This window comes from Pristiophorus japonicus, chromosome 3 (assembly GCF_044704955.1).
Source record: "Pristiophorus japonicus isolate sPriJap1 chromosome 3, sPriJap1.hap1, whole genome shotgun sequence".
NCBI lineage: Eukaryota > Metazoa > Chordata > Chondrichthyes > Pristiophoridae > Pristiophorus > Pristiophorus japonicus.
Genome location: NC_091979.1, coordinates 23,674,481 through 23,698,316, shown reverse-complemented (window position 1 = coordinate 23,698,316; position 23,836 = coordinate 23,674,481). Strand labels below are relative to the sequence as shown.

At 48.1% G+C, this 23,836-nt stretch overlaps 1 protein-coding gene across 2 annotated transcripts in view; it reads left to right on the top strand.

Moving 5' to 3' along the window:
• sema5ba (sema domain, seven thrombospondin repeats (type 1 and type 1-like), transmembrane domain (TM) and short cytoplasmic domain, (semaphorin) 5Ba) overlaps positions 1-23,836 on the top strand; it is a 483,409-nt gene that overhangs the window by 178,760 nt on the left and 280,813 nt on the right. For both annotated transcript variants that reach the window (XM_070875254.1, XM_070875253.1), the window contains exon 3: positions 10,525-10,730. In XM_070875254.1, the coding sequence (XP_070731355.1) occupies positions 10,577-10,730 (154 nt within the window). In that variant the 5' untranslated portion in view covers positions 10,525-10,576. The remainder of the gene's footprint in view (positions 1-10,524; positions 10,731-23,836) is intronic.

Genomic DNA, 23,836 nt, shown 5'->3' with positions numbered 1-23,836 from the left:
GGACTGACCTATCAAGAAAGATTGGATCAATTGGGCTTGTATTCACTGGAGTTCAGAAGAATGAGAGGGGACCTCATAGAAACGTTTAAAATTCTGACGGGTTTAGACAGGTTAGATGCAGAAAGAATGTTCCCAATGTTGGGGAAGTCCAGAACCAGGGGTCACAGTCTGAGGATAAGGGGTAAGCCATTTAGGACCGAGATGAGGAGAAACTTCTTCACCCAGAGAGTGGTGAACCTGTGGAATTCTCTACCACAGAAAGTAGTTGAGGCCAATTCACTAAATATATTCAAAAGGGAGTTAGATGAAGTCCTTACTACTCGGGGGATCAAGGGTTATGGCGAGAAAGCAGGAAGGGGGTACTGAAGTTTCATGTTCAGCCATGAACTCATTGAATGGCGGTGCAGGCTAGAAGGGCTGAATGGCCTGCTCCTGCACCTATTTTCTATGTTTCTATGTTTCTATGTTTCTATGTTTCTATGTTTCACTCAGAGGATGATGAATCGTTGGAATTCTCTACCCCAGTGGGCTGTGGAGGCTCAGTCTTTGATTATAGTCAAGACAGAGATCGACAGATTTTTGGATATTCAGGGTATCAAGGGACATGGGGACAGTGCAGGAAAGTGGAGCTGAGGTAGAAGATCAGCCATGATCTGATTAAATGGCGGAGCAGGCTCGAGGGGTCGAATGGCCTACTCCTGCTCCTATTGTTCTTATGTTATGTTCTTGAGTTTGTAGAGGGGCTGGTTTCTCTTTTACTGTCAGATTTGAGACTAGATTAATTGACAGCAATGTGATCAAAAGCAGAAGCCAGGGCCTCTGCACGAATTGAGACCACGAACTGATCTCTTTAAACCTCACACCTCCCCCACACAGGATACCAGCGCACGCTCAAATCCAGGGATTTGCGGGGATTGGGAATGTTCAGGTCCCATAAATCCTAGCTGACGCAAAATAAAGAGACGTTTTAAATAAATTGACAAGCAGAGTCTCCCGAGTCGAGGGAACGGTAGTGTGGCGGTTATGTTACTGGGCCGATGATCCTGAAAAAATGGACGTTCAAATCCCACCATGGCCTTTTTTGAGAATTTGAAATCAGTTTTGTAAAAAGAATTACCCCGGCATTAAAAATCTTATATCGTTAAAAGTGACCATGAAGCTGTCGGGTTGCCGTAAAAAACCTCCAACGGGTTCACTAATGACCTTTAGGAAAGGAATCCAGCCATTCTTACCCAGTCCGGCCTATACGTGACTCCAGTCCCACTTCAAGATTAGTGAAGACAAACGTAGGTCCCTTACAGTCAGAATCAGGTGAATTTATAATGGGGAACAAAGAAATGGCAGACCAGTTGAACAAATACTTTGGTCGGAAGAAACAAATAACCTTCCGGAAATACTAGGGGACAGAGGGTCTAGGATCGGTCCAAGTCAGCATGGATTTATGAAAGGTAAATCATGCTTGACAAACCTTCTGGAATGTTTTGAGTATGTAACTAGTCGGGTGGACAAGGGAGAACCAGTAGATGTGGCATAATTGGACTTTCAAAACGCTTTTGACAAGGTCCCACACAAGAGATTAGTGTGCAAAATTAAAGCACATGTTATTGGGGTAATGTACTGACGTGGATAGAGAACTGGTTGGCAGACAGGAAGCAGAGAGTCGGAATAAACGAGTCCTTTTCAGAATGGCAGGCAGTGACTAGTGGGGTGCGGCAGGGCTCATTGCTGGGACCCCAGCTATTTACAATATACATTAATGATTTAGACGAAGGAATTGAGAGTAATATCTCCATGTTTGCAGATGACACTAAGCTGGGTGGCGGTGTGAGCTGTGAGGAGGATGCTAAGAGGCTGCAGGGTGACTTGGACAGGTTAGGTGAGTGGGCAAATGCATGGCAGATGCAGTATAATGTGGATAAATGTGAGGTTATCCACTTTAATAGCAAAAACATGAAGGCAGAATATTATCTGAATGGCGGCAGATTAGGAAAAGGGGAGGTGCAACGAGACCTGGGTGTCATGGTGTATCAGTCATTGAAGGTTGGCATGCAGGTACAGCAGGCGGTGACGACGGCAAATGGTATGTTGGCCTTCATAGCTAGGGCATTTGAGTGTGGGAGCGCGGGAGTCTTGCTGCAGCTGTACAAAGCCTTGGTGGGGCCTCACCTGGAATATTGTGTTCAGTTTTGGCCTTCTAGTCTGAGGAAGGACGTTCTTGCTGTTGAGGGAGTGCAGCGAAGGTTCACAGACTGATTCCCGGGATGGCTGGACTGGCATATGAGGAGAGACTGGATCGACTGGGCTTATATTCACTGGAGTTTAGAGAGAGATGAGAGAGAATCTCATCGAAACATGTGGAATTCTGACGGGACTGGACAGGTTAGATGCAGGAAGAATGTTCCCGATGTTGGGGGGGTCCGGAACCGGAGGCCATGATCTAGGGATATGGGGTAGACCATTTGGGACCGCGATGAGGAGAAATTTCTTCACTCGGAGAGTTGCTAACCTGTGGAATTCTCTTTCACAGAGAGTTGTTGATGCCAGTTTGTTAGATATATTCAAGAGGGAGTTAGATGTGGCCCTTACAGCTAAAGGGATCAAGGGGTATGGAGAGAAGCAGGAAAGGGGTACTGAGGTGAATGATCAGCCATGATCTTATTGAATGGTGGTGCAGGCTCGAAGGGCCGAATGGCCTACTCCTGCACCTATTTTCTATGTTTCTATGTTTGAAAAAAAATGAAAAATAGAAACATAGAAAATAGGTGCAGGAGTAAGCCATTCGGCCCTTCGAGTCTGCACCACCATTCAATATGATCATGGCTGATCATTTTTGCAACTTTAGTACCCCATTCCTGCTTTCTCTCCATACCCCTTGATACCTTTAGCCATAAGGGCCACATCTAACTCCCTTTTGAATATATCTAATGAACTGGCCTCAACAACTTTCTGTGGTAGAGAATTCCACAGGTTCACAATTCTCTGAGTGAAGAAGTTTCCCCTCATCTTGGTCCTAAATGGCTTACCCCTTATCCTTAGACTGTGACCCCTGGTTCTGGACTTCCCCAACATTGGGAACATTCTTCCTGCATCTAACCTGTTCAATCCTACCAGAATTTTATATGTTTCTGTGAGATCCCCTCTCATTCTCCTAAATTCCAGTGAATATAAGCCTAGTCGATCCGGTCTTTCTTCATATATCAGTCATATAAAGATTGTCAATTTAGTTCCAAGTCCGAACCCGAACCGAGGGTGTGTATAGCACTGTCACTGAATTGCTAAAGACTCTTGTGATGAAATTTACAGAAGCACCCTGCTGGAATGCACACTGGGGTCCTATTAATACGCAATGCATTGGCCGAACATGCACTATTAATTCACCATGTGTAATGCGTGTGGATTGCCTGACATTAGGTTGTGTTCCCGCTGAGATAAAGCCCCCTGTGTTTGCAGTGCAGCTGTGGCACGCATGGAGGCAGTGGCTTTTTACGCTTCATTTATTTTAAAGCAAAGTCTTTTCGCTAACGAGCTGTCTGAATCTTGCCCGTCCCATCTGTCCGAGGTTTGTCGCGCGCGGGTAAAAGTTCCTCTTCCCATTTCACCGAGTGCTCTATCTCGGTCTTTGCTCCTCCCTCCACACCCCTTCGGAACGATTGGGGAATCGTTCCATGGGTATATTGACTGCTTGAGTTGGAGAACAGTAACGTGTGTGCTGCAGCTGTATGAGCACATTGGTGACAATCAAAATATCTCTTCCCCCCGCATCCCCCACTTGGGCACTCATAGAATGAGCGGCCACTTGGGCAAGCTTGCTTTGATCTTTGTAACCATAACCCACCAGGGGAGAGAGAAAGAAAGAAAGAAAGAGTTGCATTTATATAGCGCCAGACAACCCAAAGCATTTTACAACAAAAACTTTTTTTTGTATAGCGCTTTTAATGTAGCACAACGTCCCAAGATGCTTCACAGGAGTGTTATAAGACAAAACAGATAGATTTGGCACCGTGCCACATCAGAAGAAATGACGGCAGACGACCAAAAGCTTGGTTAAAGAGGCAGGTTTTAAGGAGTGTGTTAAAGGAGGAGAGAGAGGTAGAGAGGCGGAGAGGTTTAGGGAGGGAGTTCCAGAGCTTAGGGCCCAGGCAGCTGAAGGCACGGCCACCGATGGTTGAACAGTTATAATCAGGGATGCTCAAGGGGTCAGAATTTGAGGAACGCAGATATCTCGGGGGCTTGTGGGGCTGGAGGGGATTACAGAGATAGGAAGGGGCGAGGCCATGGAGGGATTTGTAAACAAGGATGGGAATTTTGAAATCAAGATGTTGCCAATGTAGGTCGGCGAGCACAGCGGTGCTGGGTGAGCGGGACTTGGTGCGAGTTAGGACACAGGCTGCGAAGTTTTGGATGACCTTAAGTTTTCGTAGTGCAGAATGTGGGAGGCCAGCCAATGAAGTTCTTTTGGAGTGTAGTCACTGTTGTAATGTGGGAAATATGGCAGCCAATTTGCGCATAGCAAGCTCCCACAAACAGCAATGTGACAATGACTAGGTAATCTGCTTTTGTTATATTGATTGAGGGATAAATATTGGCCCGGACACCGGTGTTAACTCCCCTGCACTTCTTCGAAATAGTGACATAGGATCTTTTACGTCTACCTGAGAGGGCAGACAGGGCCTCGGTTTAACGTCTCATCCGAAAGATGGCACTGGGAGTGTCAGCCTAGATTTGTTGTGTATAGAAGAACTCCAAGAGGTTACATACATAACAAGATTTATGCACTCAAGTCCCTGGAGTGGGACTTGAATCTACAACTTCCTGACTCAGAGGCGCGTGTGCTACCCACTGAGCCACAGCTGACGCTGGGGGGAGAAAGTTATCTGTTAGAGTCAAGGACCACCATAAACGAGGTCCTCTACCCATAGAAGGAGGACCAGATCTTCTGAAACCGCTGCCCCTCCAGCCGGGAATGGAGACATGCTTCTCTCTCCAAATGTGTCAGTTTTCACGACACGCTCGGGACGTACTAAAACAGAAAATGCTGGAAAACTCTCAGCAGGTCAGGCAGCATCTGTGGAGAAAGAGAAATAGAGTTAATGTTTCAGGCTGATGACCTTTCAACAGGATTGGAAGAAATTGGAGATTTACCAGTTTATGAGTGTCATGTATCCTACATGGCTACTGTTGGTACTATCACAAGGTGTGCCACCAGGGGGCACAGCAGTGGGAGACTTGTAGGTTACCTGTACAGGTGTGCCTGGCCTAGTATAAAAGGCAGGCCACCAGGTGTGATCCTCACTCTGGAGTTATCAATAAAGGACTGTCACTGCAGTTCAAATACAACACATTGCCTCGTGGAGTCATTATCAGAGCATCCAAGGACACAACAATTGGCGACGAGATTACGGACTTTCACGTGAAAATGGCTACCCTTGGTACGTTGTAGCAGTTCGCCGATGGTGATGATTGGGACGCCTTTGTGGAGAGGCTCGACCATTTCTTCACAGCAAACGACCCGGCAGGAGACAACCCGGCCCACACTGGCTGGCAAGTGCAGAGCTATCCTGCTAACCAGTTGTGGGCCCACCGTCTATGGCCTCGTCAGGGACTTGCTGGCACCAGCTAAGACAATGACCAAGACGTACGAGGAGCTCGTAACACTGATCCATGAGCAACTCAAGCCCAAGGAGACCATCCATCTACACTCACCGATGGCTCGCAGGCCAGGAAATCGCGAAATACGCCACAGACCTCAGGAGGCTGGCGGCACCGTGTGATTTCAGCGACTACCTCACCGAAGCGCTGAGGGACATTTTTGTCTTTGGAATTGGCCATGAGGGCCTTCTTCATAAGCTGCTGTCGGCGGATACCACAGTCACACTGCAGAAGGCCATCTCCACGAGCCAGGCATTCATGACCTCGACCTGCGGCTCTAGGCAGATGACTCACCCTCGGGACTCAAACCCGGCAAGTACTGTGCACAGAGTGGCACCTTTTAGAGGCTGGACTGTAGAATGCGAACCTTCTCAGGGAAGAGAGAACAGACCCCCGAGTCCCTTAACTCAGAGTCTGCCGAGGGGGGCTAGTCGAGTAGCTCCATGCTGGCGTTGTGGACGGAATCACAGGGCTCACCGGTGTCATTTTAAAGACTATGTACACAAAGACTGTAGCACAAAGGGCCACCTCCAGTGAATGTGTAAGAGAAATATGACTCATTGCGTTGATGAAGAGTCTGCAGATGGCCATGAATCCAGCACGGATTATGAAATGATAGGCAGAGACTCCTGCAACGTGGTATATAGCATGTTCACCTGCACCACCGAGTGTTCCCCGTTGGGGATGGAAGTCGAGATAGATGGCGTTCCAGTCTTCATGGAGGTGGACACAGGAGCGAGCCAGTCAGTACTGCATCAAGAAGCCTTTGAGAGGCTATGGGACAATCAAGCTGAACGACCCAAGTTCAGGCAAAGCTACGCACCTACACCGATGAACTTAGCCCAGTCGTTGGTAGTGCAGATGTTAAGGTACTCCATGATGGCGCGGTGCACAAGTTACCTCTGTGGATTGTTGCAGGTGATGAACCAATGCTACTCGGAAGAAGGTGGATGGAGAAGATCCATTGGAAGTGGGAGGACTTCACCCCTCCAGCGATTGACAGAGATCAATAGAATTTTGGATTCTTGGGGAATCAAGGGATATGGGGATCGGGCGGAAAAGTGGTGTTGAGGTAGAAGATCGGCCATGATCTTATCGATGGTGGAGCGGGCTCGAGGGGCCGAATGGCCTACTGCTGTACCTAGTTCTTATATTCTTAAACAAAAGCTGGGTCCAGAGAAGGTGTAAATGGTTACAGCAGAACCATTACCAGCACCTGCTGTCTGAGGAAATAGGAGCGGTGGTTATGGTCTGAAATGGTTAAACTCATTGTTGAGACTGTGGGGCTGTAAAGTGTGCAGTAGAAAGATCAGGCACTGTTCCTTGAGCTTCATTGAACAGTGTAAGCCGTCGAGGACAGAAAGGTCCGAATGGGACTGACTAAGATTTTTAAGCGGACAAAGATTACAGAGTTACACAGGATATACAGCACAGAAGCAGGCCATTTGGCCCAACCAGTCCATGTCGGCTTTTATGCTCCAATCGAGCCTCCTCTTATCTTGCCTCATCTAACTCTATCAGCATAACCCTCTGTTCCTTTCTCCCTCATAGTGTCAGCTGTGGCTCAGTGGGTAGCACACTCGCCTCTGAGACAGAAGGTTATGAGTTTAAGTCCCGCACCAAGGACTTGAACAAGAAAAGTCTCAGCTGACACTCCCAGTGCAGTGCTGAGGGAGTGCTGCAGTGCCCCAGGTGTCATCTCTCGGATGAGACGTTAAACCAAGGGCCCGTCTGCTCACTCAAGTGGACGTAAAAGATCCTATGACACTATTTTGAAGAAGAGCAGGGAAGTTACCTCCGGTCTCCCGGCCAATATAAATTCCTCAATCAACACAACAACAAAAAAAAAAGATTATCTGGTCATTATCACATTGCTGTTTGTGGGAGCTTGCTGTGCACAAATTGTCTGCCGCGTTTCCTACATTACAACAGTTGGAGGCTGTTCAGAGAAGGTTCTCTAGGTTGATATAACGAGCATGGTGGATAGAGGTGTACCGATGGATGTGGTGTATTTAGATTTCTAAAAGGCATTCGATAAGGTGCCACACAAAAGGTTACTGCAGAAGATAAAGGTACGCGGAGTCAGAGGAAATGTATTAGCATGGATAGAGAATTGGCTGGCTAACAGAAAGCAGAGAGTCGGGATAAATGGGTCCTTTTCGGGTTGGAAATCGATGGTTAGTGGTGTACCACAGGGATCGGTGCTGGGACCACAACTGTTACATACATAGATGACCTGGAAGAGGGGACAGAGTGTAGTGTAACAAAAAGGTTCAGTGCTGGGGCCCCAGCTGTTTACACTGTACATTAATGATTTAGACGAGGAGATTAAATGTAGTATCTCCAAATTTGCGGATGACACTAAGTTGGGTGGCAGTGTGAGCTGCAAGGAGGATGCTATGAGGCTGCAGAGCGACTTGGATAGGTTAGGTGAGTGGGCAAATGCATGGCAGATGAAGTATAATGTGGATAAATGTGAGGTTATCCACTTTGGTGGTAAAAACAGAGAGACAGACTATTATCTGAATGGTGACAGATTAGGAAAAGGGGATGTGCAACGAGACCTGGGTGTCATGGTACATCAGTCATTGAAGGTTGGCATGCAGGTACAGCAGGCGGTTAAGAAAGCAAATGGCATGTTGGCCTTCATAGCGAGGGGATTTGAGTACAGGGGCAGGGAGGTGTTGCTACAATTGTACAGGGCCTTGGTGAGGCCACACCTGGAGTATTGTGTACAGTTTTGGTCTCCTAACCTGAGGAAGGACATTCTTGCTATTGAGGGAGTGCAGCGAAGGTTCACCAGACTGATTCCTGGGATGGCGGGACTGACCTATCAAGAAAGACTGGATCAACTGGGCTTGTATTCACTGGAGTTCAGAAGAATGAGAGGGGACCTCATAGAAACGTTTAAAATTCTGACGGGGTTAGACAGGTTAGATGCAGGAAGAATTTTCCCAATGTTGGGGAAGTCCAGAACCAGGGGACACAGTCTAAGGATAAGGGGGAAGCCATTTAGGACCGAGATGAGGAGGAATTTCTTCACCCAGAGAGTGGTGAACCTGTGGAATTCTCTACCACAGAAAGTTGTTGAGGCCAATTCACTAAATATATTCAAAAAGGAGTTAGATGAAGTCCTTACTACTCGGGGAATCAAGGGGTATGGTGAGAAAGCAGGAATGGGGTACTGAAGTTGCATGTTCAGCCATGAACTCATTGAATGGCGGTGCAGGCTAGAAGGGCCGAATGGCCTACTCCTGCACCTATTTTCTATGTTTCTATGTTTCTATGTTTCTATTTGCAGATGACACAAAGATTAGTGGGAAAGCGGGTTGTGTAGAGGACACAGAGAGGCTGCAAAGAGATTTAGATAGGTTAAGCGAATGGGCTAAGGTTTGGCAGATGGAATACAATGTCGGAAAATGTGAGGTCATCCACCTTGGAAAAAAAAACAGTAAAAGGGAATATTATTTGATTGGGGAGAATTTACAACATGCTGCGGTGCAGAGGGACCTGGGGGTCCTTGAATCCCAAAAAGTTAGTTTGCAGTTGCAGCAGGTAATCAGGATGGCAAATGGAATGTTGGCCTTCATTGCGAGAGGGATGGAGTACAAAAGCAGGGAGGTCCTGCTGCAACTGTACAGGGTATTGGTGAGGCCGCACCTGGAGTACTGCGTGCAGTTTTGGTCACCTTACTTAAGGAAGGATATACTAGCTTTGGAGGGGGTGCAGAGACGATTCACTAGGCTGATTCCGGAGATGAGAGGGTTAGCTTATGATGATAGATTGAGTAGACTGGGTCTTTACTCGTTGCAGTTCAGAAGGATGAGGGGTGATCTTATAGAAACATTTAAAATAATGAAAGGGATAGACAAGATAGAGGCAGATAGGTTGTTTCCACTGGTCGGGGAGACTAGAACTAGGGGGCACAGCCTTAAAATATGGGGGAGCCAATTTAAAACCGAGTTGAGAAGGAATTTCTTCTCGCAGAGGGTTGTGAATCTGTGGAATTCTCTGCTCAAGGAAGCAGTTGAGGCTAGCTCATTGAATGTATTCAAATCACAGATAGATAGATTTTTAACCAATAAGGGAATTAAGGGTTATGGGGAGCGGGCGGGTAAGTGGAGCTGAGTCCACGGCCAGATCAGCCATGATCTTGTTGAATGGCGGAGCAGGCTCGAGGGGCTAGATGGCCTACTCCTGTTCCTAATTCTTATGTTCTTATGTTGATTCTGGAGATGAGGGGGTTGACTTATGAGGAAAGGTTGGGCCTATACACATTGGAGTTCAGAAGAATGAGAGGTGATCGTATTGAAACTTATAGGATAATGAGGGGGCTCAACAAGGTGGATGCAGGAAGGATATTTCCACTCATAGGGGAATCTAAAACTAGGGGACATAGTTTTAGAATAAGGGGCCGCCCATTTAAAACTGAGATGAGGAGGAATTTCTTCTCTCAGAGGGTTGTAAATCTATGTAATTCTCTGCCTCAGAGAGCTGTGAAAGCTGGGACATTGAATATATTTAAGATGGAGATAGACAGATTTTTGAGCGATAAGAGAATAAAGGGTTATGGGGAGCGGGCAGGGAAGTGGAGCTGAGTCCATGATCAGATCAGCCATGATATTATTAAATGGCGGAGCAGGCTCGAGGGGCCTTATGGCCTACTCCTGCTCCTATTTCTTATGTTCTTATGACTGCACTCCAAAAAGTACTTCATTGGCTTCCTTCCTTCCTTCCTTCCTTCCTTTCCTTTCCTTTCCTTTTCTTTCCTTCCTTTCTGGGCTAAGAGGTTCACTGGATGTAGTGTTAATGGACCTTTCTAACCAGCAAGCTCTCAGACTTGCGTTACAAGTAAACCAATCTGTTTCCTTTCAGGCACGCCTCCCACGTCCCACCACCCTGGTAGCCAAGACCTTCGACAGACACCATGGGCGTGTCGCGGCTGGTGACCTGCTGTCTGTCTGTCCCATGCATTCTGCTGATTGTCCGCTGCCACCTCACTGCCTCCCAGAATGTAAAGCGCCTTCTGGAGTACGAGCCACAGTGCAGCAAGAAGGAGCATCCAACCGTGCTTTTTAGCGGTAAGCGACGAGAATCGAACCAAATGTCGGATAAATTGTCTTTTGTCTGCTCATCGAGAGACGGCGCACTTTTCCGCTTCCGTCACTCAGTTTCAGCAGCTCCTGTTTTATTCTGGTACAGCTACTTCACTTGGACAATGGAGATGGATAGATTTTTGGTCTGTAAAGGTGTCAAGGGATATGGAACCAAGGCCGGTAGATGGAGTTGAGATACAGATGAGCCATGATCTAATTGAAGAGCGGAGCATGCTCGAGGGGCTGAATGGCCTACTCCTGTTCCTGTGTTCCTCGTGAAGCTTAACTTCACAACTTACTCACTCGTGCAACAATGCAACTGTAATGTTTTTGTTTCACGGGTTCTTTGCTTAAGAATTCATAGCAACACATTGCTATAGTTGGTTTATTAACAAAGGTTTGACAATCACACTACACATTACCAGTTCATCCACTGGGCTTACAACTGCATAGCTCATCGTGGATGACCGAGACACAACTGACTGGGGTTTTATTGAGTCTTGTGAACGTCACGTGACTGGCTAAGCCACTCACAAAGCAACAGCTCCTCACGTCTCTGAGCATACTTGCAGGTGCGTACATTACAGCGGCCAATTGAGCCAAGCTAACGACACAGCCAGCAAGCATGTCTTGTTAGCCTGGGCTGGATTCAATCTCTGAACCCCCCAGGGTGAAACCAAAGCTTGCTAAGAAAGAAAGAATGATTGTGCATTTATGTAGCCTCTTTTATGACTGCCGGTCCTTTTGGTCCTGTTTGTACAATTCTGTATCCTTTGGTAGAGTGTCAGCAAATCTTCAACACAATTTGGCTAATTGTTGTGGATCAAGCATATCTTTTGGAGGCGTGCCCAGTATCCAACAATCAAGACTCCGGGAATTCTAAGATGCATGCAATGCCACAAAAATGTGTTAGTGTGGGATCTCCTGGAGCTGCAAAGGTTCTCAAGGACCGTAGGATTAATCAGGTTTCAATTTCTATTCCGTTAAGTTATTTTTCTCTGTTTAACCTCATTCTCCAACTGAGCTGTTTCCAGATTTTTATTGCTGGATGTTAGTAAGTACTGGCACGAACTGTGTCCTTCCCCACTTGCCATCCATGTTGTAAAGAAAAGAAAAAGAAGAATCTGTACAGCGCCTTTCATGATCTCAGGACGTCCGAAATCGCTTTACAGCCAGTGAAGTCCTTTGGAAGTGTAGTCACTGTTATAATGTAGGATATACAATAGGCCCAGGACACCGGGGATAACTCTCCCTCTGCTCTTCTGCAAAATAGTGCCATGGGATCTTTTACGTCCACCTGAGAGGGCAGACGGGGCTTCGGTTTAACATCTCATCCGAAAGACGGCACCTCCGATAGTGCAGCGCTCCCTCAGCACTGCACTGGATTTCAACCTAGATTTGTGCTCGAGTCTCTGGAGTGGGCCTCAAACCCACAACCTTCTGACTCAGAGGCAGAAGAGTACAACTCACTCATCATCATAGGCAGTCCCTTGGAATCGAGGAAGACTTGCTTCCACTCTAAAAGTGAGTTCTCAGGTGACTGAACGGTCCAATACGGGAATTACAGTCTCTGTCACAGGTGGGACAGACAGTCGTTGAAGGAAAGGGTGGGCAGGATGCCTGGTTTGCCGCACGCTCCTTCCGTTGCCTACGCTTGATTTCTGCATACTCTTGGCGACGATACTCGAGGAGCTCAGCGCCCTCCCGAATGCACTTCCTCCAATTAGGGCGGTCTATGACCAAGGACTCCCAGATGTCAGTGGGGATGTCGCACTTTATCAGGGAGGCTTTGAGGGTGTCCTTGTAATGTTTCCTCTGCCCGCCTTTGGCTTATTTGCCATGGATGAGTTCCGAGTAGAGCGCTTGCTTTGGGAGTCTCGTGTCTGGCATGCGAACTATGTGGCCTGCCCAGCGGAGCTGATCAACTGTGTTCAGTGCTTCAATGCTGGGAATGTTGGCCTGGACGAGGACGCTAATGTTTGTGCATCTGTCCTCCCAGGGGATTTGTAGGATCTTGCGGAGACATCGCTGGTGGTATTTCTCCAGCGACTTGAGGTGTCTACTGTACATGGTCCACGTCTCTGAGCCATACAGGAGGGCGGGTATCACTACAGTCCTGTAGACCATGAGCTTGGTGACAGTTTTGAGGGACTGATCTTCAAACTCTCTTTTCCTCAGGCGGCCGAAGGCTGCACTGGCGCACTGGAGGCGGTGTTAGATCTCATCATCAATGGCTGCTCTTCTTGACAGGAGACTCCCGAGATAGGGGAAGTAGTCCACGTTGTCCAGGGCCACGCCGTGTTTGGGGGGCAGTGCTGTGCGGCGAGAACAGGCTGGCGTAGGACCTTTGTCTTATAATGTTTAGCGTCAGGCCCATGCTTTCATACGCCTCGGTAAATACGTCGACTATGGCGTATGAAAGCATGGGCGTCATCCGTGTACTGCAACTCGACGACAGAGGTTGGAGTAGTCTTGGACCTTGCCTGGAGACGGCGAAGGTTGAACAGCTTCCCACTGGTTCTGTAGTTTAGCTCCATTCCAGCGGGAAGCTTATCAACTGTGAGCTGGAGCATGGCAGCGAGGAAGATTGAGAAGAGGGTTGGGGCGATGACGCAGCCCTGCTTGACCCCGGTCCGGACGTGGATTGGGTCTGTGATGGATCCGTTGGTAAGGATCACGGCCTGCATGTCGTCGTGGAGCAGGCGGAGAATGGTGACCTACTTTTAGGGACATCCGAAACGGAGGAGGACGCTCCATAGACCCTCGCGGTTGACAGTGTCAAAGGCCTTTGTAAGGTCGAAGAAGGCCATGTATAAGGGCTGGTGCTGTTCCCTGCATTTTCCCTGCAGCTGTTGCGCTGCAAAAATCATGTCTGTTGTGTCCCGGAGGGGACGAAATCCGCACTGCAACTCTGAGAGGAGCTCCTCGGCCACGGGGAGAAGACGATTGAGGAGGACTCTAGCGACAACTTTCCCGGTGGCTGATAGCAGGGAGATTCCTCTGTAGTTGCCGCAGTCGGACTTGTCCCTTTTTTAAAGATGGTAACGATCCCTGCATCTCTAAGATCTCCCGGCATGCTCTCCTCCCTCCAGATGAGAGAGGTGAGGTTGTGTATTCGTGCCAGTAGTGCCTCTCCGCCATACTTCAGTGCCTCAGCAGGGATTCCATCCGCTCCCATAGCCTTGTTTTTTTTTAGCTGTCTTATGGCCTTTTCTACCTCGTGCAGTGTTGGGGTCTCACTGAGGTGAGTGACCGAGCATCTCCTTGCAGACACTGGTTATGGAGGCCTGGAGGGCAGACCAAGCGCTGTGGGCATTCTGCGTCTTGGGGTCATCAAGGCACGCCAGGTTAGCTGTGAGGCGCTAATTGTAAAGGGCTCTCTTAGCTGGGTCCTTAAGTGCCCCGGCATTGACTTTTTTGCGACACTGCTTCTGCTGCCCCCTTCGCTTTGGGGCTATGTTGATGTCAGTGAGTTAGGTACACTATAAGTTGTGGCTCAGTGGGTAGCACACTTGCTTCTGAGTCAGAAGGTTGTAGGTTCAAATCCCACTTGAGGAACTTAAGCACAAAAATCTAGGCTGACACTCCACTGCAGTGAAGTATTGTCTTTTCAAGGGGTATGGTGAGAAAGCAGGAATGGGGTACTGAAGTTGCATGTTCAGCCATGAACTCATTGAATGGCAGTGCAGGCTAGAAGGGCCGAATGGCCTACTCCTGCACCTATTTTCTATGTTTCTATCTGATTAGGTGGTGGTCCGTCCAACTGTCATGGCACGGGTGATGCGCACATCCTAGCGATCCCTGGCTCGGACGACAACATAGTCATGCAGGTGCCAGTGCTTGGAGCGAGGGTGTTGCCACGATACCTTGCATTTCTCCCTCTGGCGGAATAAGGTGTTGGTGATCACAAGTTCATGCTCTAGACATTTTGTCAGGAGTAGGGTACCGCTGGAGTTGGCTTTCCCTACCCCCTCTCTGCCAATCACCCCTCCCCAGAGGTCTGTGTCCCTGCCGACCCTGGCGTTGAAGTCGCCGAGGAGGATTAATTTGTCGCCCGCGGGGACGCAGGTCAGGGATTTTTCGAGGTTGGAGTAAAAACCCTCTTTGGGCTCATCTGTTGCATCGAGTGTTCGGGCGTAAGCACTGATGACTGTGGCACATTGGTTCCGGGATAGGGTGAGTCGAAGTGTCATGAGGCTTTCGTTAGTCCTGCAGGGGGAATCTTTGAGGTAGTCGACCAGTTCGTTTTTGATGGCGAAGCCGACTCCGTGGAGGCATCGTTCTGCCTCTGGTTTCCCTTTCCAGAAGAAGATGTAACTCCCACCTTGTTCCTTGAGCTGGCCTTCCCCTGCCCGCCGGGTCTCGCTTAGGGCTGTGATGTCGATATCAAAGCATCTAAGTTCCCGGGCAATTATGGCAGTGTGGCGTTCCGGTCTGTCGCTGTTGGAGTTGTCCATGAGGATCCTGACGTTCCAGGTTCCGAACTTCATGTTAGAGGAATGGAAGATGCCTGTGCGTGATTTCTTTTAACATGGGGTGATCGTTGCATACCGGCTACCACACGGGCTTTGCTGAGCGAGGTCTTGGTCCAGTGGCAAGGGGGTCCAGAACGACTGGAGACCAGGCACTGCTGTATGAGCATAATTGCCTTCGGCGAGATGTTGGTCGCAGGCTCGGTGCTGGGTAGCGCCCTTGGTGGTCGGTGGTCCAAGGTTTGTTTGGGGGCAGGCATTGGGGGGGGCCAGCGCTGCACTGGGGTTCAGAATGGGGGGGGGCAGGGTGGGTGATGTGTTGCAGATGTGTGACACACCCTACAGGTCTTCATGGACCAGGTAGGCAACCTGTTAATGGACGTCGTAGTAGCAGCTCCCTCAGGAGCTCCCCTGCTAAGCAGCTGCTCAGCCTTCGACCTCCCCCCTCCCACTGTCTAAACTTCCCAAGCCCCAGCCCTAGCCCTAATAGATCCCAATAGGGGGTCTTAAAGATTTAAATCCCCACCCTAACCTCAACCCCGTGATTCCCAAAAGTTCGGGCCTACCTCAGGCCTTCCGCCACACCGCACATCGGCGTTTCCCGGTTGAATCTCCTGTGGCGACTGGGCGGCTGGACCTGGCTATTGGACCGCCACCTCCTCCCCCTGGACCTCTCCTTCCCCACTGATGGGTATGGTAGCATAGTGGTTGTGTTACTGGACTAGTAATCTGGAAGCCTGGATTAATGATCCTGCAAATCCCCTGGGAGGACAGACGCACCAACATTAGCGTTCTCGACAAGGCCAACATCCTCAACATCGAAGCACTGACCACACTCGACCAGCTCTGCTGGGTGGGCCACATTGTTCGCATGTTTGACATAAGATTTCCAAAGTAAGTGCTCTACTCAGAATTTTTACACGGCAAGTGAGTTCCAGGTGGGAAGAGGAAACGTTTGAAGGACACCCTCACAGCTTCCTTGATAAAATGCAACATCCTCACCGACACCTGGGAGTCCCTGGCCAAAGAGCGCCCTAAGTGGAGGAAGAGCATCCGGGAGGGCGCTGAGCACCTCGAGTCTCGTCGCCGAGAGCGTGCAGAAACCAGGCGCAGGCAGCGGAAGGAGCGTGCGGCAAACCAGACTCCCCACCCACCCTTTCCTTCAACCGCTGACTGTCACACCTGTGACAGAGACTGTAATTCCCGTATTGGACTGTTCAGTCACCTGAGAACTCACTTTGTGGAGTCGAAGCAAGTCTTCCTCGATTTCGAGGGACTGCCTATGATGATGATAAACTGAGGCTCCGTCTGCCCGTAAGAGATCCGATGTCACTGTTTGGAAGAAGAGCAGAGGTGTTCTGCCCAGCGTCCTGGCCAATATTTATCCCACAACTAAAGCAGCTTGTCAAGTCATTATCAGATTGCTTTTTGCGGGAGATTCCTGTTTGCAAATTAATTGCTGCATTTCCTGCATTGCATTGCAACAGTGACTGCACTTCAGAAGTACTTCATTGGCTGTAAAGCGCTTCGGGAATGTGCTGAGGTTGTGCAAAGCGCTGTATAAATGCAATTTCTTGCTTTTTTTTGTCGTTTCGTCTGACCTCTATGGGGAGGAAGACCCATCGGCCAGAGTGTCCCTCCTTTAACACGTTGACAGGTCTGGTGATGCGCTGGGGGCGGGGAAAGAAGACAGAGAAAAGAAAGAAAGCCAGAGGTCACATATTTGACCTTTCGAGACAAGCTTAAATCCTTTAAATCCTTCACAGGCTGTAAAACAGCGACACTCTCCACCTAACGAGGAGCGCTGTTACGATTGACTTTAGCAAATACTTCTGGACTTCAGCCGGGGATTAGTCCCATTCACAGGAATTTCATGATGCTGTGCAGCAGCCAGATGAAACGAGATTGGTTTCAGATTATTGAAGATGGGTCAAAATATGTTCTTTGCAGCTCGGGGTGAAAGCACGCGGTTGCCACGGTAACGTGTCTACAGGCGGGATGTTGCCCTTCACAGCCTGATGCCGTTAGGCTTCTCTCATCAAGCCCTCTTCGGCTTTCCTGACTGTGTTTACTGAAACTTAGCATCGAAAAAAAAGCTGTCAATGTGAGGGTGCTGTGTGTGTGTTTTTTTAATTTTATTTTCTCAGCTCCTGAACCTCTGTTCCCCAGCCACTGACTCCATCCCTCTCTCCGACTCCTGTCTAAGGCTGAACCAGACTGTTCACAACCTTGGTGTCATATTTGACCCTGAAGTGAGCTTTCGGCCACTTATCTGCAGCCTGTTTCCACTTCCATGACATCGCCCGTCTCCGCCCCTGCCTCAGCTCATCTGCTGCTGAAGCCCTCATCCATGCCTTTGTTATCTCTAGTCTTGACTATTCCAACGCACTCCTGACTGACCTCCCACATTCTACCCTACGTAAACTAGAGGCGATCCAAAACTCGGCTGCCCGTGGCCTAACTCGCACCAAGTCTCCCTTCACCCAACACCCTTGTGCTCACTGACCTATATTGGCTTCCGGTTAAGCAACGCCTCGATTTTAAAATTCTAATCCTTGTTTTCAAATCCTACCATGGCTTCGCCCCTCCTTCTCTCTGTAATCTCCTCCGATCCCACAACCCCTCTTAGATGTCTGCGCTCCTCTAATTCTGCCCTCTTGAGCATCCCTGATTATAATCGCTCAACCATTGGTGGCCGTGCCTTCAGCTGCCTGAAATTCCCTCTATTAACCTCTCCGCCTCTCTAATTCTCTTTCCTCCTTCAAGACGCTCCTTAAAACATACCTCTTTGACCAAGTGCGCTAATCTATGCGGCTCCATGTCAAATATTTAATCTCATAATACTCTTGTGGAATGCCTTGGGATATTTCACGAAGGAGCAGGCTTGAAGAGGCTGTATGGCCTGCTCTTAATTCTTATATTTCTTAATGTAAAGAGATTTAGAAAGGGGTTTTGAGGAGGTTCAAAAAAGATTTAGTACATCCAACTTATTTATTGAAAGGAAGAAAGAGTTGCATTCATAGAGCACCTCTCATGTTTTGTTTCTTTATCTTATCAAGGAACACATTGACAGGAGTGGGCCATTCAACCGCTCGAACCTGTTCCGCCATTCAATTAGATCACGGCTGATCTGTGTCTTAACTCCATCTACCCGCCTTGATTCTGTATCCCTAATACCCTTAACTAACAAAAATCTTATCCGTTTCAGTTTTGAACTTTTCAGTTGACCCGCTCCAGCCTCAACAGCTTTTTGGAGGAGAGATTTCCAGATTTCCACTCCCCTTTGTGTGAAGAAGTGCTTCCCGATATTACCCCTGAACGGCCTGGCTCTAATTTTAAGATTACGCCCCCTTGTTCTGGACTCCCCGCACCAAAGGAAATAGTTTATCTCCGTCTACTCCTGTCAAATCCTTTGCTCAACTTAAACAGATCACCCCTTAATCTTCTATGCTCGAGGGAATACAAGCCCAGTCTGTGCAACCTGTGCTAATAATTTAACCCTTTTAGCCGCGGTATCATTCTGGTGAATCTGGGCAGCACCCACTCTGTGATATATTCACAGAGCACAGCACACACAGCTCCTAACATGGCAGGCAGCACTCTCGGAAGCCTCCGGAAATCTGCCTGGTTCTGTTTATTATTACTCTGCAGTTGCAGTACACAATACGCCCACATCCACAGTGTGGAGCTACAAACATTACAAGCTTACAGACATTACACTTCTCCCTCCTTAATGAAGAAGTTATTATAACAAACATCATACATAACTTTCATGTTTATACATAACACAGGATATAGACTTCTTTTTTTCATATTTATAAATTTAACTTTATCACTTGTTTTCTGTTTCGAAAACCTTCCAAACCTGGTGTTGATTTCACACTCATTTGAGGCTCATCCTGAGGAACGTTTTCCTCCATGGAATTTCCTTGATTTTCATTTGAACTCACTCTAACTTCAGGCTCTTTGTTTTCCTGACTCGGACTCAGACTTTCATTCTGATTCTCTCCTGGATTTGTTTCCAGTACATTGGATTTAGGATTTGCTACTGGTGTATTAAAACTATCTGATGAGTCAGATATCACATTTGGCGGAGAGATGTGATTTTTTTTCAGATGATTTAAAGCTTAAATTTTGTTGGGGAAGGATTCAGCCAGCCGACAGAGAGACTTTGGAAGTTTCTGTCTTTGGAAAAAAGCTACAAAATCCGAGGTAAAATACAGCACACGGTGTGAACAGCTAGAGATTAAAATGGCAGGGGTAATCGGACATTTGGGGAAATATAGACATGACCGGGAACATTTTAAAGCGTATGTGGATCGGCTAGAAATGTATTTCACTGCAAATAACATAATCGAAGTTCCAGACAATGCAGTCCAGAACTGGGCTGTGTTGGAAAGTAAGAAAGCGATCTTCTTATCGGAGGCAGGTCCGGCATTATATGACACTCTTGTAAATCTGCCAAAGGACACAACGCTTAAAGAGATTTTAACGAAGCTGGAGCAGCACTATAACCCCAAACAGTTAGAAATTGCTGAAAGCTATCGTTTTGGGATTCGGAATCAAAAGGCTGATGGAAGTATCAGTGATTACATCGTAGCATTAAAAAAGCTATCGATGCACTGTAATTTTGGAAACTTTCAAAACCGCGTATTACGGGATCGTTTTGCTTGTGGGGTAAAATATGATGCGATCAGAAGGAAGTTATTGACGACGGATGACTTAACTTTTGAGATTGCTTGTCAGACAGCGAGATCGATGGGCATGGCCAAACAATATTCCCGAGAATTAAATAATGATTACAGTAATCACACAACCCTCACCACAGCCTCCCATAGCCCACCACTGATCACCTCCCCCGGTTATGACAACAAGGATATGAAAAATGCTCAGGGGGGAGTATTGTTGTGTCGGCATGCCTGTTCACTGTGTGATGTCTGTAACACTGTTATGCAACATTGAATGTACCCTTGTACTGTACACACCTTACCGGTACACCAGAGGGTGCTGTTGCTGGAGACCCAGGGGTTGCCTATACATTCTCTGAAGGTGCCCTTTTTCTTTGCAGCCCTTGCATGCATAGTCTTTGTAGCGGCACTGGTAGGCCCTGTGGTTTCCTCCACAGCGCCAGCACGGGGCCATCCGGTTTGCCCCATGTGGCGGACTCAGGGTTGCGGGACTCGGGACAGAATTTCTGCCTTTAGAAGTGTCCATGCGGTGCACTGTGCTCGTCGGTTTAGAGTCCTGGGTCAGTATTCGCCTGGAGTCGCTGGCCGAAACCATGTAGGCCTGGCTCACTTGGATTGCTTTCTGTAAGGTGACAGTGATGTCAGCCGAGAGCAATTTGTGTAGGAGGCCTTTGTGGCCGATTCCGATGAAAAATATGTCCCTTAGTGCTTCATTAAGGTGGTCGCCAAGCTCACACGGTGCAGCTAGTCTTCTTAAGTGTGCAGCATACTTGGCAATATCTTGGCCCTCAGATCGCCGGTAAGTGTAGAACCGGTGCCTGGCTGTGAGGATGCTTTCTTTCGGTTTTAATTGTTCCTGTATGATTGTTACAAGTTCCTCATAGCTCTTGGTGGTTGTCTTCTTCGGGGCTAGTAAGTTCCTGACGAGACCGTAGATGGTGGGCCCACAACTGCTAAGCAGGATGACCCTGCGTTTGTTCGGTAATGTGGCCGGTGTGTCCCCGTCCAGCTCATTGGCTATAAAGAAGTGTTCCAATCTTTCCACAAAAGCATCCCAATCTTCCCCCTCTGTAAATTGCTGAAAGTTGCTGAGGTTAGACATGTTGAACGTGTAGTTTGTGATCCCGTATTCCCGTCACCAGTTGTGGTGTATGTAGGCATCTTTAGTAATGACTCCATGAGGCAGGGTATGGTACTTAAACTGTGCAGACCTATAATCCTTTATTAGCAGCTCCTGAGTGCTGACAACAAGCTGTGTGTTCCTTTTTATACTGGGTTACCTGCCGTGTGCAGGCAACCCCTGGGTCTCCAGCAACAGCACCCTCTGGTGTACCGGTAAGGTGTGTACAGTACAAGGGTACATTCAATGTGGCATAACAGTGTTACAGACATCACACAGTGAACAGGCATGCCTACACAACAGTATGCGCATCCTGGGATTACGTGGGCCGGAGCAACCAATCACAATGTAGCATTCTCATTCACAGTAATGGGAGCCCCGAGCTCCTGCTACTATCAATGAGAATACCCCTAAAATCAAATATAACACAAACATAAATAAAAAAAACACCACTTTTTTTAAATGAATAGAAATTGCATTCAATTAAATGTTTTAGTGAAATGTTTTTTAATGTTTTAATAATGTTAAAGATAAACTTACCTTCATAGACAGGGTTTTTAATATAAAAATAAGTAGTAACATTTAATTTTTCTATGTTTTGAAACTCTTACGCTCTTAAACGTACGCTATGCGCCTGCTTTTACCAGGCGTAAGAGTTTGAAGGACATTCGCTGGGCAAGAGTTGGGCAAATAGCCCGAATCTCCGCCAGCGAGTGCCCTTCGCCCGCGGAGGCGCGCCATCTGTCAATTTTGATAGATGGCAAAAGCCGGTTCTCGACGCATGCGCGCCGCGCGCCGAGAACCGGCACTTGCGAGCCCTCTTTGGGTGCGCTGCGCACATTGTGCCCGCCGGACAGGCCGCAGTATTCGGCCCCGATATTATTTTCTGGGCCGAGTGAGGTGCAGGTCCCAACGATTGGTGTGGTTTGATGGTGTGAGAGAAGAAGGGAGTTTAATGGTGTAAACCTGCTGGCGATTGGCAGCTGATGGGCTCAGACATTAAGAAGACACTGTTACTTTGTGATAACACAAAGGTGCTGACTGAGAGTTGGCAGCCTGCTTTTCTTCGTTGCCGTGGGTAACCCGAGAATCCATCAGAATTACAAGCTCCTCACCCCGCCCTCACCCCCTCGCCGCCCCCCCCCCCCCTCCCCCCCCACAATAAAGGCAGAAAGTTCAATCTTGGCATTTAGTTTCCATTCACTTAATTTAAAACCCTGCTATTGACAGCTACCAGACTGAGATTCCCACAGCCTGAGGCAGCGATAAAACATGTCAGCAGAGGGTGGACTTTGATGGGGGTTCGATCCTGTTATAAATTAACAGGGCCATTTGAACTTTACTGTGTTCCCTTTTCCACTCCGAGACAACACCAGCTCGATTTCTTGTTCAGCTCTTCATGAATTTACTGCCATCTGTGTAACTATTTAGTATTTATCGATTTCAAAATTCACATCATTTTCAAATCCCTCCACGGCCTCGCCCCTCCCTATCTCTGTAATCTCCTCCAGCCCCACAACCCCCCGAGATGTCTGCACTCCTCTAATTCTGGCCTCTTGAGCATCCCTGATTATAATCGCTCAACGGTCGGTGGTCATACCTTCTGTTGCCTGGGCTCCAAGCTCTGGAACTCCCTGCCTAAATCTCTCCGCCTCTCGATCTCTCACTCCTCCAAAACGCTCCTTAAAACCTACCTCTTTGGCCAAGCTTTTGATCACCTGCGCTATTTCTATTTCTGTGGCTCGGTGTCCAATTTAAAAAAAAATATCATAATACTCCTGTGAAGCGCCTTGGGACGCTTCACTACATTAAAGGTGCTATATAAATACAAGTTACATAAGAACATAAGAGCATCAGAAATAGGAGCAGGAGTAGGCCATACGGCCCCTCGAGCCTGCTCCGCCATTCAATAAGATCATGGCGGATCCGATCATAGACTCTGCTCCACTTCCCCGCCCGCTCCCCATAACCCCTTATTCCCTTATCATTTAAGAAACTATCTATTTATGTCTTAAGTTTATTCAATGACCCAGCTTCCACAGCTCTCTGAGGCAGCGAATTCCACAGATTTACAACCCTCTGTTGGTGTTATGGTCAGAATGGCAGTGGTGCTGGCAAGGATACGTTTATTGTCCCTTCCCTAATTGCCACGAGATCTTGTCCGACTGTTCCAACGCTCTCCTGACCCGGCCTCCCGCCTTGCACCCTCCGCACACTTAGGCTCACCCAAAACTCTCCTGCCCGTACCCTAAGTTCCGTTCACTCATCACCCCCCGCTATGCTCGCTGACCCACATTGTCTCCCGGTCTGGCAACTCCTCAATTTTTAAATTCTCATCCTTGTTTTCAACTCCCTCCAAGGCCTCGCCCCTCACTATCACTGTGACTGCCTCCAGCCCTACAACCTCCCGAGATCTCTGCACTCCTCCAATTCTTGCTGCATGCACATCCAGCCGCACAACCACCCGAGATATCTGTGTACCTCCAATTCTGACAATTTTCTTCGCCCCACCATCGGCAACCATGCCTTCAACTGAGCTCTGGAATTCCCTCCCAAGACCTCTCCGCCTCTCTCTCCTCCTTTAACACGCTCCTTAAAACCTACCTCTTTGACCAAGCATTTGGTCACCTGCCCTAATTTCTCCTTATGTAGCTCGGGTGTCAAATTTGTTTTTGTAACATTCCTGTGAAGGGCATTGGGACTTTTTATTATATTAAAGGAGCTATATAAATACAAGTTGTTGTTGTTGTTGTAACTCGCACCAATCACCCCTGTGCTCGCCGACCGATATTAGTTCCCGTTCCAGCGACG